This window comes from Durio zibethinus, chromosome 21, assembly GCF_047325235.1.
Source record: "Durio zibethinus cultivar Kanyao isolate XHJ-2024 chromosome 21, ASM4732523v1, whole genome shotgun sequence".
NCBI lineage: Eukaryota > Viridiplantae > Streptophyta > Magnoliopsida > Malvales > Malvaceae > Durio > Durio zibethinus.
In genome coordinates this window covers 10,877,241-10,889,216 of record NC_143182.1, presented here as the reverse complement: position 1 = coordinate 10,889,216, position 11,976 = coordinate 10,877,241, and the positions used below count along the sequence as shown (strand labels likewise).

At 23.1% G+C, this 11,976-nt stretch overlaps 2 protein-coding genes and 1 pseudogene across 2 annotated transcripts; 1 reads left to right on the top strand and 2 right to left on the bottom strand.

The window, feature by feature from the left end:
* Window positions 1-1,209: 1,209 nt before the first annotated feature.
* LOC111306227 (uncharacterized) lies at window positions 1,210-1,888 on the bottom strand. Its single transcript, XM_022904134.2, has one exon. The coding sequence runs from the start codon at window positions 1,798-1,800 to the stop codon at window positions 1,387-1,389; it is 414 nt and encodes a 137-aa protein (XP_022759869.1). The 5' UTR covers window positions 1,801-1,888; the 3' UTR covers window positions 1,210-1,386.
* Window positions 1,889-6,151: 4,263 nt separating this feature from the next.
* On the top strand, window positions 6,152-11,513 carry LOC111306225 (glycine-rich protein-like; annotated as a pseudogene).
* On the bottom strand, window positions 6,697-7,275 carry LOC149512881 (uncharacterized). The gene has a single exon (XM_089750545.1). The coding sequence runs from the start codon at window positions 7,190-7,192 to the stop codon at window positions 6,779-6,781; it is 414 nt and encodes a 137-aa protein (XP_089606671.1). The 5' UTR covers window positions 7,193-7,275; the 3' UTR covers window positions 6,697-6,778.
* Window positions 11,514-11,976: the final 463 nt, after the last annotated feature.

The following is an 11,976-nucleotide window of genomic DNA, read 5'->3' as shown; positions in this document are numbered from 1 at the left end:
TTATAAATTATTTATTAATTAAAAATTAATTATAAAAATCATATTTAAATTTAAAAACAAAATATTTAATTTTATTTATTTAATCATTTTTTATTAAATAATTAGGTGTTATAACTGTTTAAATTAGATTAGATTTGATTTTTTTTTTGATGATGTATAAAATTATAAATTTTTAAAATTCAATATGATCCAGATCTTTATATTATTCGAATCGAATTTTAATCATTTGGTTCAATTCAATAATTTTTAAATTTAATTTTTTTGTTTTTATATGTTATTTTAATATAATTTTTAATATATTTAAATAAAATTAAGTTTAAAATAATTAATTTTATTTTTTAAAAATTTAAATAATATATAAAAATTAATAATAATATATAATTTAACTTGATTTGAATTTTTACTTTTTGATTTGAAACTCATTCAAATTTAATATATTCATTTAATATTTTAATTTAAATTAAAAAAAAAAACTCAAACCTAATGTTATAATTTTAAATTAATTTTTTATTTTTTTTTTATTTTTCTTTCACCCTTGAACGTATCGTTCGTCAGTCTACAAGGACTACAACTAACAACTAATACCTTTTTTTTTTTCGCTTTAAGGAAACGAAAGAACTTCTGGTCTTCTTTTAACGGCTATCAAAGAATATTAGATTACTTTCCATTCAATGTTTTATTATTATTATTATTATTATTATTATTATTATTTTAAAAAAAATGACAGTTTAAAGATAAAATAAAGGGATATAAATATTTAGATTTAAATATTAAAATTATTGAATATCATCTCATAAAAATAATTATATTAATTAATTAAATTAAATTCCTTTTTTTTTCATTAATAATAATTTGGCACATGATTTTGCAATGACAAACTTAATGTGTTATAACATTGATGGTAATTTTTAATCTTTTTTAAACAATAGTAACATTTCAGATTGCATAAGGATGTGTGGGGTGTTCAAAAAATTTATATAGAAATGCCAAAATTCAAATTAGATTATTTTTTAAAAAAACAAAATTCATATATTAGAATTTAAAATATTTAATTATTTGAATGTTTTAACTTAATTATCAAGAAATAAAGTATGAGATTTACGAAATAATACAAGGATAAATTGCAAATTTATGATTGTACTTATGTTAGCGGTTCAGATTTATCATCAAATTGGTTCATATGAAGTGAATGATCTCTTCGTTCATGACTTCATGCAATCATCTCTCAGTTTATTCAGCAATTCCACAACTTAAATTCAATTTATTCAACAGACATAGTTGGTTTTGTAAAACATTGAAAATGGTGGAACAAATTAAAAACAAAAACAAAAACGTAAATGATCAGTAGTCTGAAAAATTAAGGATTTGGGTTCCAAGTGAACAGATTTAAGCAGCCAGTTTGGTGGATTCAAGCTCTACTGCTTTCATCAAGAAGCTGCCTTCTTCCAAGACCATTTGAACAGGCAAGAATCCCATCCCATTAGCCATAGCAATCATCATCCTCTTTGTCTCCGCCTTGAACTCCTCCAAATCCACCGTCCCATTGGAGTCATGATCAAACTGCACAAACAGTGAATTGTAAACGTGAGCCATCTCCTTGGGGTCTCTCTTAACGTCAATGCCAAAGTGAGTTTCGAAGACCCTCAGACTCTGCAACTCCTTCAACAACTCCGCATAGGAGAGGAGTCCATCATGGTCAGTGTCAAGATGTGCAAACCTATCCCGTATTGAGACGTTGAATGCTTCTTCATCTTCAACAAAGTTAACAATTGTAGCACTGTCCAACACTTCCACACTCATCCTGCACTTCGGCTTCCCAAGCTGTAGATTAAAACTGAGACTTCAAACAATAGAAGAAATAGAAGAAAGTGTTTTGAGCTTGGTGAAAAGAAAGTTAGATGTCAAACATATTTATAGTTGATACCCACCTGCTATACAGTTATTAAGTAACTTGTTTCTAGGGTTTAGTCCAAATATGCTGGCTATGTCATTGCGCCAAATACTTTTCCATTCTTAGTTTCTAGCCAGTTGAATTTTCTTGCCACGGTTTCGTTTTTCTTTTCCCATTTCCTTTTCAAAATTCTTTACGCGATCAACGGAATTTAAAATTAAACTTTTAAATCATATTTAGTATATAAGATGATAAATAAAATAATATGATACTAATTTTATATTATATTTAATTGAAAAGGATAAAATTATAATAAAAACAAATTTTTTTATAAGATAATTTAATCTTCTCAAAATAAAAAAATTATTTTTAATTTATGAGATTAAATTTATCTATTTTATTATACTCTTAAAAATTATATTAATAATTTAAATTATATAAATTTTGAGAAAGAATAATTTTGTTTAATATATAAATTACTTTATTTTAATCCTTAAACACATAAATATAAGATAAGATAATATTATTTAATTTAATTTTATTAATAATATCATTTTATTTTATCTTATCATAATTTTATATATCAAATATGATTTTAACAAATTATCATATAATATATTGATAGAATATTAAGTTATTAATTTTATTTATTAAAATTTAAATTCTCACAATTTTAATAAACTTGTTTGTACAATGTAGGAAAGTTCCCCGACTACAATAGTTGAGAATTTAAATATTAAATTAATAAAATATTTAGCAAAGAAAAGTATATGAATTTTCTTTTGTTTATTGAGTTTTATACAAAGATTTGGTGTTGCCTTAGGGTTTGTTAAGCGGAAAACATCCAATGGGCTCACAGCATGTAGAAAGGTACAACTAGCAACTGACCAGCCGGAGGGAAAAGAAGTGGAACGAAAATTCTTGCAAGCCCATAAGCGTTAAACGCAAGTTCAACATTTCAGCTTTACTTACACGCATCTTTATATTTTGAATTGAGTCGTCTTACCCTTGACTAACTATAAACCTCTTCAAAAACAATTAGACCCACAGATTAATTAATTTTAAATTAATTAAAATTAATATATTTTTATTGAAAAAATATATTAATATATATTTATAAAAACTTATCTAAATATATAAGATAAAAATAAGAAAAATCTAAATAAACATTTATTTTTATTTTTTTTTAAATTATGGGGATGAAAATTACTTATATGTATTAAATGCATATGAGAATAAAGATAAAAATAAATTTAAAATATTTATTAAATATAAATACGAAAATATATAAAATCTAAAAATCTAAAATTGAGATGAAAAATGTTTTACGCATTCCTTGCCCATTAACATTGAAAAGGAACCAATAACTCAAAACTCAACCGGCCGAAAAAAAAAAAACAAACAAAGGCCAAGTTCTTCTAACAAAAAAAATGGGGGACAGGCAAGTCATTAAACAAAAGCAAACAATGAGAGCAGCCCATTGGTTAATCTTGCGTTCCATCTATTTTTGACTGCTTTTCCACAATAGCGGAAAAAATACAAGTGGATCGGGTTTTACCAAAGTTAAGAATGCACGTGAATAAAGATATTATTAAAGTGATAATAAAAAAGATCTTCGATTGGTTAAACTGACAGTATTTTAGAATTTACTAATAGAGAAATATAATTCAAATTTTGGTTCGCTTTTTGAACTGCTAAAATCTTATTAATATTTATTTGTTTCTTCTCTTTTGAAATTTACTTTTTGTAAAATAATTCTTTGATTTGGTTTACGAGAATGTGATTGTGAAGTTTTTTAAAATTTTTTATAGTATAAAGAAATAGAAAATTAAAAACTTTTCTCTTTTTGAAGAATTTTAAGATTTTTGAAGAAAAAATAAAATTTTTTTTATTTGTCCTCATTTAATGGCATTTTCAAATCATAAAAAAAAATTATTTACCTTAAAAACTTATTTTTTTTTAATAAAATATTATAAAAATAATTTTTCTTAATATATTTTAAATAAAAATAACATTTTTAACATAATGCTATCACCACAAAAATTGATTCATTTATTTTTTCTACGTAAAATCAATTAGTATTAAGATAGTAATTAGAAGTGTAAAATTATATTTTTTGATAATATAAAAATTATTTTTAAAAATTATTCGATAACGAAAATAATATATTATCATGTATCACGTATTATTCACAAATTAATATTATAAATATCAAGCATTATTCATATATTATTAAAGATAATATAATAAAAGATTTCATTAAGTAATGTTACATTTTTATGAACTAAATACAAAAAAAAAAAAAAAAAACTTATATTCTGCAAAATAAAAAAAATCATATATTCTCCTTTAGTATCATTTATTTCTCTAAATAATTTTCTCTCTCTAAATCTGAAAATTTCAAACCAAACAGTCTTCAAAAAATTGCTAAGAAGATAAAAAAAAATTTATAAGCAAAGCAAATATATACTGGCAAAAGCACAACAAAGTGCATGCAACTTTAAAAATAATAAATATTATACAAATTGTTTATTTAATAAAATTTAATAACTTTAAAATTACAATTTAAAAGAAAACTTTAAAATTTTTAAATACTTTTAATTTTTTTCTTAATTATAATTTGAAAAATATTTCTATTATTATAATGGAAATAAACTTATATATTTATACATCATAAATTAAAGTTTTTTTTTATTTTTACTTTAAAAATTAATAATATAATTAAAAAAAAAACAATGATAGAGTGTAATATATATATAGAGAAAGAATCAAATACAATCAATATATATATATATATATATATATATATATATAGATTAAAGCCGAAGTTACTTTAACTGACAAAACTTATTTAACAAATAAATGACAAAGTGCCAAAGTTTCTTTGTAAGTGAAATGCCTACTTAATACATAATTAACAAAGCCCATTTTATATGTATATAAACTATTTGTGTTATATATTTTTTTAAGTTGTGCTATAATTTGAGTAATATTTTAAGTATTTTTAGTTTTAATTAATTATAATATTTATATTTACTTTATTTTTAAATCAAATAGTGCAGTTACATTTTTAGGATACTAAAAATCTAAATAGTATGTAGGTTATTCATGCTTTAAATTCATCAAAAATGTAATTTTTTAAATTTTAATTATGATTCATAAGTTTGAATTCAATTTGAATAATTCATATAATACATTTTGATTTAATTTCAGAAATTGAATTGGATATAAATATCTACATATCAAACTCAAATAGTTTAAGTCAAACCAAAATATTGATAACAAAATGATCCGAAATTAAAATAATAAAAACTTAAAAAGATTCAAATTTATATTGAATTAAATGCAAAATTATCCAAATATAAATTGATTCAAACTTAAATTCAAAAAATTTGAAACTAAAATTATTCAAATTTAACTTGAGTTGAAACCAAATAAACTTGAATTTAGAATAATTCAAATTAGAATTAATCTCAATTTGGATTGATGGTTCAAATCTAAAATAATACAAAATCTTTCTTTAATCAAAATAATTTAAATCAAAATGACACAAATTCAATCAAATTGGTCTAATTGTTGTATAAATTCAAGATTTTTTCGGAAATTATCTACTAATAATATATATATATATTTTGGTTAACAAATATTTAAATTTTATTGACAAAAATTTTTTAAAAATTAAACTTCTTTTAAAGTTTTTTTTAAAAAAATTTTTTTTTTTTTTAAAATATAGATACTTCACTTTTAATCATGGATCCGCTAGCAAGAGGCGGAAACCGTAAAACGACATTTACCGTGTTTCTTGTCTGGTCGTTAAGCTTTTACCGACTTTTAAATTAACTTTGACCAAAACCCTCCAAAGTCAACAATAATAATTTGTATAAGACACTGCCACAAGTCCACGCCAGACGAAAGGGCTTTACATTTATTTTTCCAATCTCCATTTTTAAATTTTTGCATGTAACTGTCATTAAATTTGAATAAAATTTAGATGAAATTATTTATATTAAATTTACAATTTTTTTTTAAATTAATTTAATAAAAATTTAAATTGATAAATTGATAAAATTTAATGTAAAAATTAATAATATATAAAAAATTATTAAAAATATTATTAATAATTTAAATTTAATTGATACTTAATTAATTATAAAATTTTTATCAAATTTTGTTAAAAATATCTATAAAATACATCAAATTTTATTAAAATTTTTTAAAATTTTATACACTTAATTTATATAATAAAAAATTTTATTTTACCAATTTAGATTTTTAATTTTAATTTTAATTTTTAAAAAAATTTACAAATTTCACTTAAAAATTTTCATCCAAAATTTTCTCCTAAATTCCATGCAATGTTAACGAGGGAGGAATCAACCTCTGCTCTAATTAGAGCTGAGAGATCAATTTTCCACTTTACATGTCTCTCTTGTCCCATCTACAGTTAATGAGATTGAAAATTTTGGCGACTCTTCAACAGCCAACTACACTGCGGGGCCAGATCATATTACACACAATCTTTCATGGCGTCACACCCAAATTATCTTCTCTCTTTTGGGGCCTATAAATAGAGACAGAGAGTGCCTTAGTTTAAGCGTCCTTCTCCCAATACTTTTGTCAAAGTATGTTTGCTTTGATACAAAAGAAAGAAACTAATTATATGGGTTCTAAGACTTTCGTCCTCCTTGGTCTTTTAGCGGCTGTTGTTCTGCTCATATCTTCGGAAGTAGCTGCTAGAGACCTTGCTGAAACTACCACAGAAAAGACTGAAACATTGAAATGTTTTGTAAAACATTGAAAATGGTGGAACAAATTAAAAACAAAAACAAAAAACGTAAATGATCAGTAGTCTGAAAAATTAAGGATTTGGGTTCCAAGTGAACAGATTTAAGCAGCCAGTTTGGTGGATTCAAGCTCTACTGCTTTCATCAAGAAGCTGCCTTCTTCCAAGACCATTTGAACAGGCAAGAATCCCATCCCATTAGCCATAGCAAGCATCATCCTCTTTGTCTCCGCCTTGAACTCCTCCAAATCCACCGTCCCATTGGAGTCATGATCAAACTGCACAAACAGTGAATTGTAAACGTGAGCCATCTCCTTGGGGTCTCTCTTAACGTCAATGCCAAAGTGAGTTTCGAAGACCCTCAGACTCTGCAACTCCTTCAACAACTCCGCATAGGAGAGGAGTCCATCATGGTCAGTGTCAAGATGTGCAAACCTATCCCGTATTGAGACGTTGAATGCTTCTTCATCTTCAACAAAGTTAACAATTGTAGCACTGTCCAACACTTCCACACTCATCCTGCACTTCGGCTTCTCAAGCTGTAGATTAAAACTGAGACTTCAAACAATAGAAGAAATAGAAGAAATAGAAGAAAGTGTTTTGAGCTTGGTGAAAAGAAAGTTAGATGTCAAACATATTTATAGTTGATACCCACCTGCTATACAGTTATTAAGTAACTTGTTTCTTGGGTTTAGTCCAAATATGCTGGCTATGTCATTGTGCCAAATACTTTTCCATTGTTAGTTTCTAGCCAGTTGAATTTTCTTGCCACGGTTTCGTTTTTCTTTTCCCATTTCCTTTTCAAAATTCTTTACGCGATCAACGGAATTTAAAATTAAACTTTTAGATCATGTTTAGTAAATAAGAAGATAGATAAAATAATATGACAATAATTTTATATTATATTTAATTTATATTTAATTGAAAAGGATAAAATTATAATAAAAACAAATTTTTTTTATAAGATGACTTAAACTTCTCAAAGTGAAAATAATTATTTTTAATTTATGAGATTAAATTTATCTATTTTATTATACCCTTAAAAATTATATTAATAATTTAAATTATATAAATTTTGAGAAAAAATAATTTTGATTAATAAATAAATTATTTTATTTTAATCTTTAAACACATCAATATAAGATAAAATAATATTATTTAATTTAATTTTATTAATAATATTATTTTATTTTATCTTATTATAATTTTGTGTATCAAATATGATGTTAACGAACTATCATATAATATATTGATAAAATATTAAATTATTAATTTTATTTATCAAAATTTAAATTCTCACAATTTTATTAAACTTGTTTGTACAATGAAGGAAAGTTCCCCAGTTACAATAGTTGAGAATTTAAATATTAAATTAATAAAATATTTAGCAAAGAAAAGTGTAGGAATTTTCTTTTGTTTATTGTGTTTTATACAAAGATTTGGTGTTGCCTTAGGGTTTGTTAAGTGGAAAACATCCAATGGGCTCACAGCATGTAGAAAGGTACAACTAGCAAACTGACAAGCCGAGAGAAAAAGAAGTGGAACGAAAATTCTTGGAAGCCCATAAGCGTTAAACACAATTTCAACATTTCAGCTTTACTTATACGCATCTTTATATTTTGAATTGAGTCGCCTTACCCCTGACTAACTATAAACCTCTTCAAAAACAATTAGACCCACAGATTAATTAATTTTAAATTAATTAAAATTAATATATTTTTATTGAAAATTTTTAATTAATTAATGTGGTTGTGAAGTTTTTTAAAATTTTTCATAGTATAAAGAAGTAGAAAATTAAGAAAATTAAAAACTTTTCTCTTTTTGAAGTCTTTTAAGATTTTTGAAGAAAAAATAAAAATTTTTTTATTTGTCCTCATTTAATGGCGTTTTCAAATTATAAAAAATTTTTTTTTATTTACCTTAAAAACTTATTAGTTTTTTTTTATAAAATATTATAAAAATAATTTTTCTTAATATATTTTAAATACAATAACATTTTTAACATAATGCTATCACCACAAAGATTCGATTCATATATTTTTTTTATGTAAAGTCAATTAGTATTAAGATAGTAATTAGAAGTGTAAGATTATATTTTTTGATAATATAAAAATTATTTTTAAAAATTATTTGATCTTAAAGAAAATAATATATTATTCATATATCACGAATTATTCACAAATTAATATTATAAATATCAAGCATTATTCACATATTATTAAAGATAATATAATAAAAAATTTTATTAAGTAATATTACATTTTTATGAACTAAATACAAAAAAAAAAAAAAATTATATTCTGCAAAATAAAAAAAAATCATATATTCTCCTTTAGTATCATTCATTTCTCTAAAGAATTTTTCTCTCTAAATCTAAAAATTTCAAACCAAACAGTCTTCAAAAAATTGCTAAGTATGGTAAGTAGTAACCACGGAATAACGAGTCCAGACATTTAGGTTGGCAATTGAATTTGAAAGTTCGAGGTAAAGATGGTAACCCTTATTCGAAGTTGACATATTTGCCCAAACTTAAATTGATTCAAATTCAATTTAAACTAATTTAATAACAATTCGAATCCACCAAACTTAAATTTAAATAAATTCAAACTTAAGTTGACTTAAATTTAAATTTATTCGAATCAAAATTAATTCAAAATCAAATGATACACAATATTAACTTAAAATAATCTAATATTAAATTGAGTAGATATAATTTTTCTTTCTTTAGAAAAAATAATATAATTAAAAATAATTAATATTATACAAATTGTTTATTTAATAAAATTTAATAACTTTTAAATTACAATTTAAAAGAAAACTTTAAAATTTTTAAATACTTTTAATTTTTTTCTTAATTATAACTTGAAAAATATTTCTATTATCATAATGGAAATAAACTTATATATTTATACATCATAAATTAAAGTTTTTTTTTATTATTTTTATTCTAAAAATTAATAATATAATTTAAAAAACAATAATGATATAGTGTAATATATATATAGAGAAAGAATCAAATACAATCAAAATGTATATATATATATATATATATTTATAGATTAAAGCCGAAGTTACTTTAACTGACAAAACTTATTTAACAAATAAATGACAAAGTGCCAAAGTTTCTTTATAAGTGAAATGCCTACTTAATACACAATTAGCAAAGCCCATTTTATTTGTATATAAACTATTTGTGTTATATATTTTTTTAAGTTGTGCTATAATTTGAGTAATATTTTAAGTATTTTTATTTTTAATTAATTATAATATATATTTTTACTTTATTTTTAAAGCTAATAGTGCAGTTACATTTTTATGATACTAAAAATCTAAATAGTATGTAGGTTAGTCATGCTTTAAGTTCATCAAAAATGTAATTTTTTTTAAAATTTAATTATGATTCATAAGTTTAAATTCAATTTAAATAATTCATATAATACAATTTAATTTAATTCCAAAAATTAATGAATTGAATATGAATATCTACGTATCAAACTCAAATAATTTAAGTCAAACCAAACTATTGATAACAAAATGATCTGAAAACAAAATAATAAAAAATTAAACTAATTTGAATTTATATTGAATCAAATGCAGAATAATCAGAATATAAACTGATTCAAACTTAAATTCAAAAAATTTGAAACTAAAATTATTAAAATTTAACTTGAGTTGAAACCAAATAAACTTGAATTTAGAATAATTCAAATTATAATTAATCTCAATTTGGATTGATGGTTCAAATCTAAAATAATACAAAATCTTTCTTTAATCAAAATAATTTAAATCAAAATGACACAAATTCAATCAAATTGGTCTAATTGTTGTATAAATTCAAGATTTTTTTAGAAATTATCTACTAATAATATGTATATATATATATATATATATTGGTTAACAAATATTTAAATTTTATTGACAAAAATTTTTTAAAAATTAAATTTCTTTTAAATGGAGCCATAACAACTGGTAGGGGCAAGTCTGACCTCTGAATTCAATTTTAATTAAGGCAAATGGGATGGGCTCAAAATGGTATACAGTGGCAACTGACAACTCAGTTTAATAAATTGAATAGACTTGACAACTCTTTCAACACCCCATAACTACACTACTGTAGCTGAAACTTTTTTCAAAGTACTTTTTCTGCCTATATATAGAGATGAAGAGTGCCTTTTGTTTTACATCCCCTTCCAATAGTACTTTGTGAAAGGTTTTGCTATCTTTGATGAAAATTATGAGTTCAAAGGCTTTCCTTCTCCTTGCTCTTCTAGCAGCTGTTCTCTTCATTTCTTCGGAGGTGGCAGCTAGAGACCTTGCTGAAATTTCCTCAGAAAAGAAGAATGGTCTGCTGGGTTCTTTAATCTTTTTATCTCCTCTCATTGTTTACTAACTATTTGCTGTATATATGTGATTGTTGACTTCAATAGTTTGTTTAATTACTTGTGAGACGTCACATATAAACTTCCATGAAAGCCATAACTTGCTTGACAATTTTTATTACACTATTCCCGACATTGATATCACATATTAATAATCAATTAGCTAGTTTATATAAGCATTTGGGTTATCTAACATGTTCATTATAAATTAATTTATAGGTGAGGTGAGCGCAGAAACAACCGGAATAGATGATGCCAAGTATGGCGGATATGGAGGCCCAGGTGGATACAGAGGTTCTGGAGGGCGAGGTGGTTATGGTGGATACCGCTGACGTAGAGGGTATGGGGGACGCTGCGCCTTTGGTTGCTGTCGTTCTGATTATTAAAAGGTTGCCGAAAGTGCTGCTACCACCCGGGTCTGGCGGTGGAACCAGAAACCCAAGCTGATCCTCACAACTAAATTAGGGGTGTTCATTTAATTTTGAATCCAATTATTTAAAATTTAATTAATTTTTATTAATTAAATTAAATTAATTAATTTTAAAAATTAGTTGATTGAATTTAATTCATTCGATTAATTTTTAATTAATCGAACAATAAATATATTTAGGTTAAATTATATTTTAAATTATTAATTTTTTATATTTTAAATAAATTAAATAAAATTATTTAAAAAAATTCAAATATCAAAATATTATATTAAAAATTTTAATAATTTATCAAATAAAATGATAGTTTCATATATTTTTTATTTTATATTTGAATTATATTTGAATTAATTGGATTTTTTAGTTGAATTAGTCGAAAATTAAAATTTTTTTTTAAATTATTTTTATTAACTAACTAAAATTAATTTGATGATAGGTTGATTAATCAAACTAAATTGATTCAATCGATTAATTCATTTAAAATAAAATTATAAA

Excerpts from the sequence above, each read along its gene's own strand:
- LOC149512881 (XM_089750545.1), bottom strand. The coding sequence starts at position 7,192 with ATGAGTGTGGAAGTGTTGGACAGTGCTACAATTGTTAACTTTGTTGAA.
- LOC111306227 (XM_022904134.2), bottom strand. The coding sequence starts at position 1,800 with ATGAGTGTGGAAGTGTTGGACAGTGCTACAATTGTTAACTTTGTTGAA.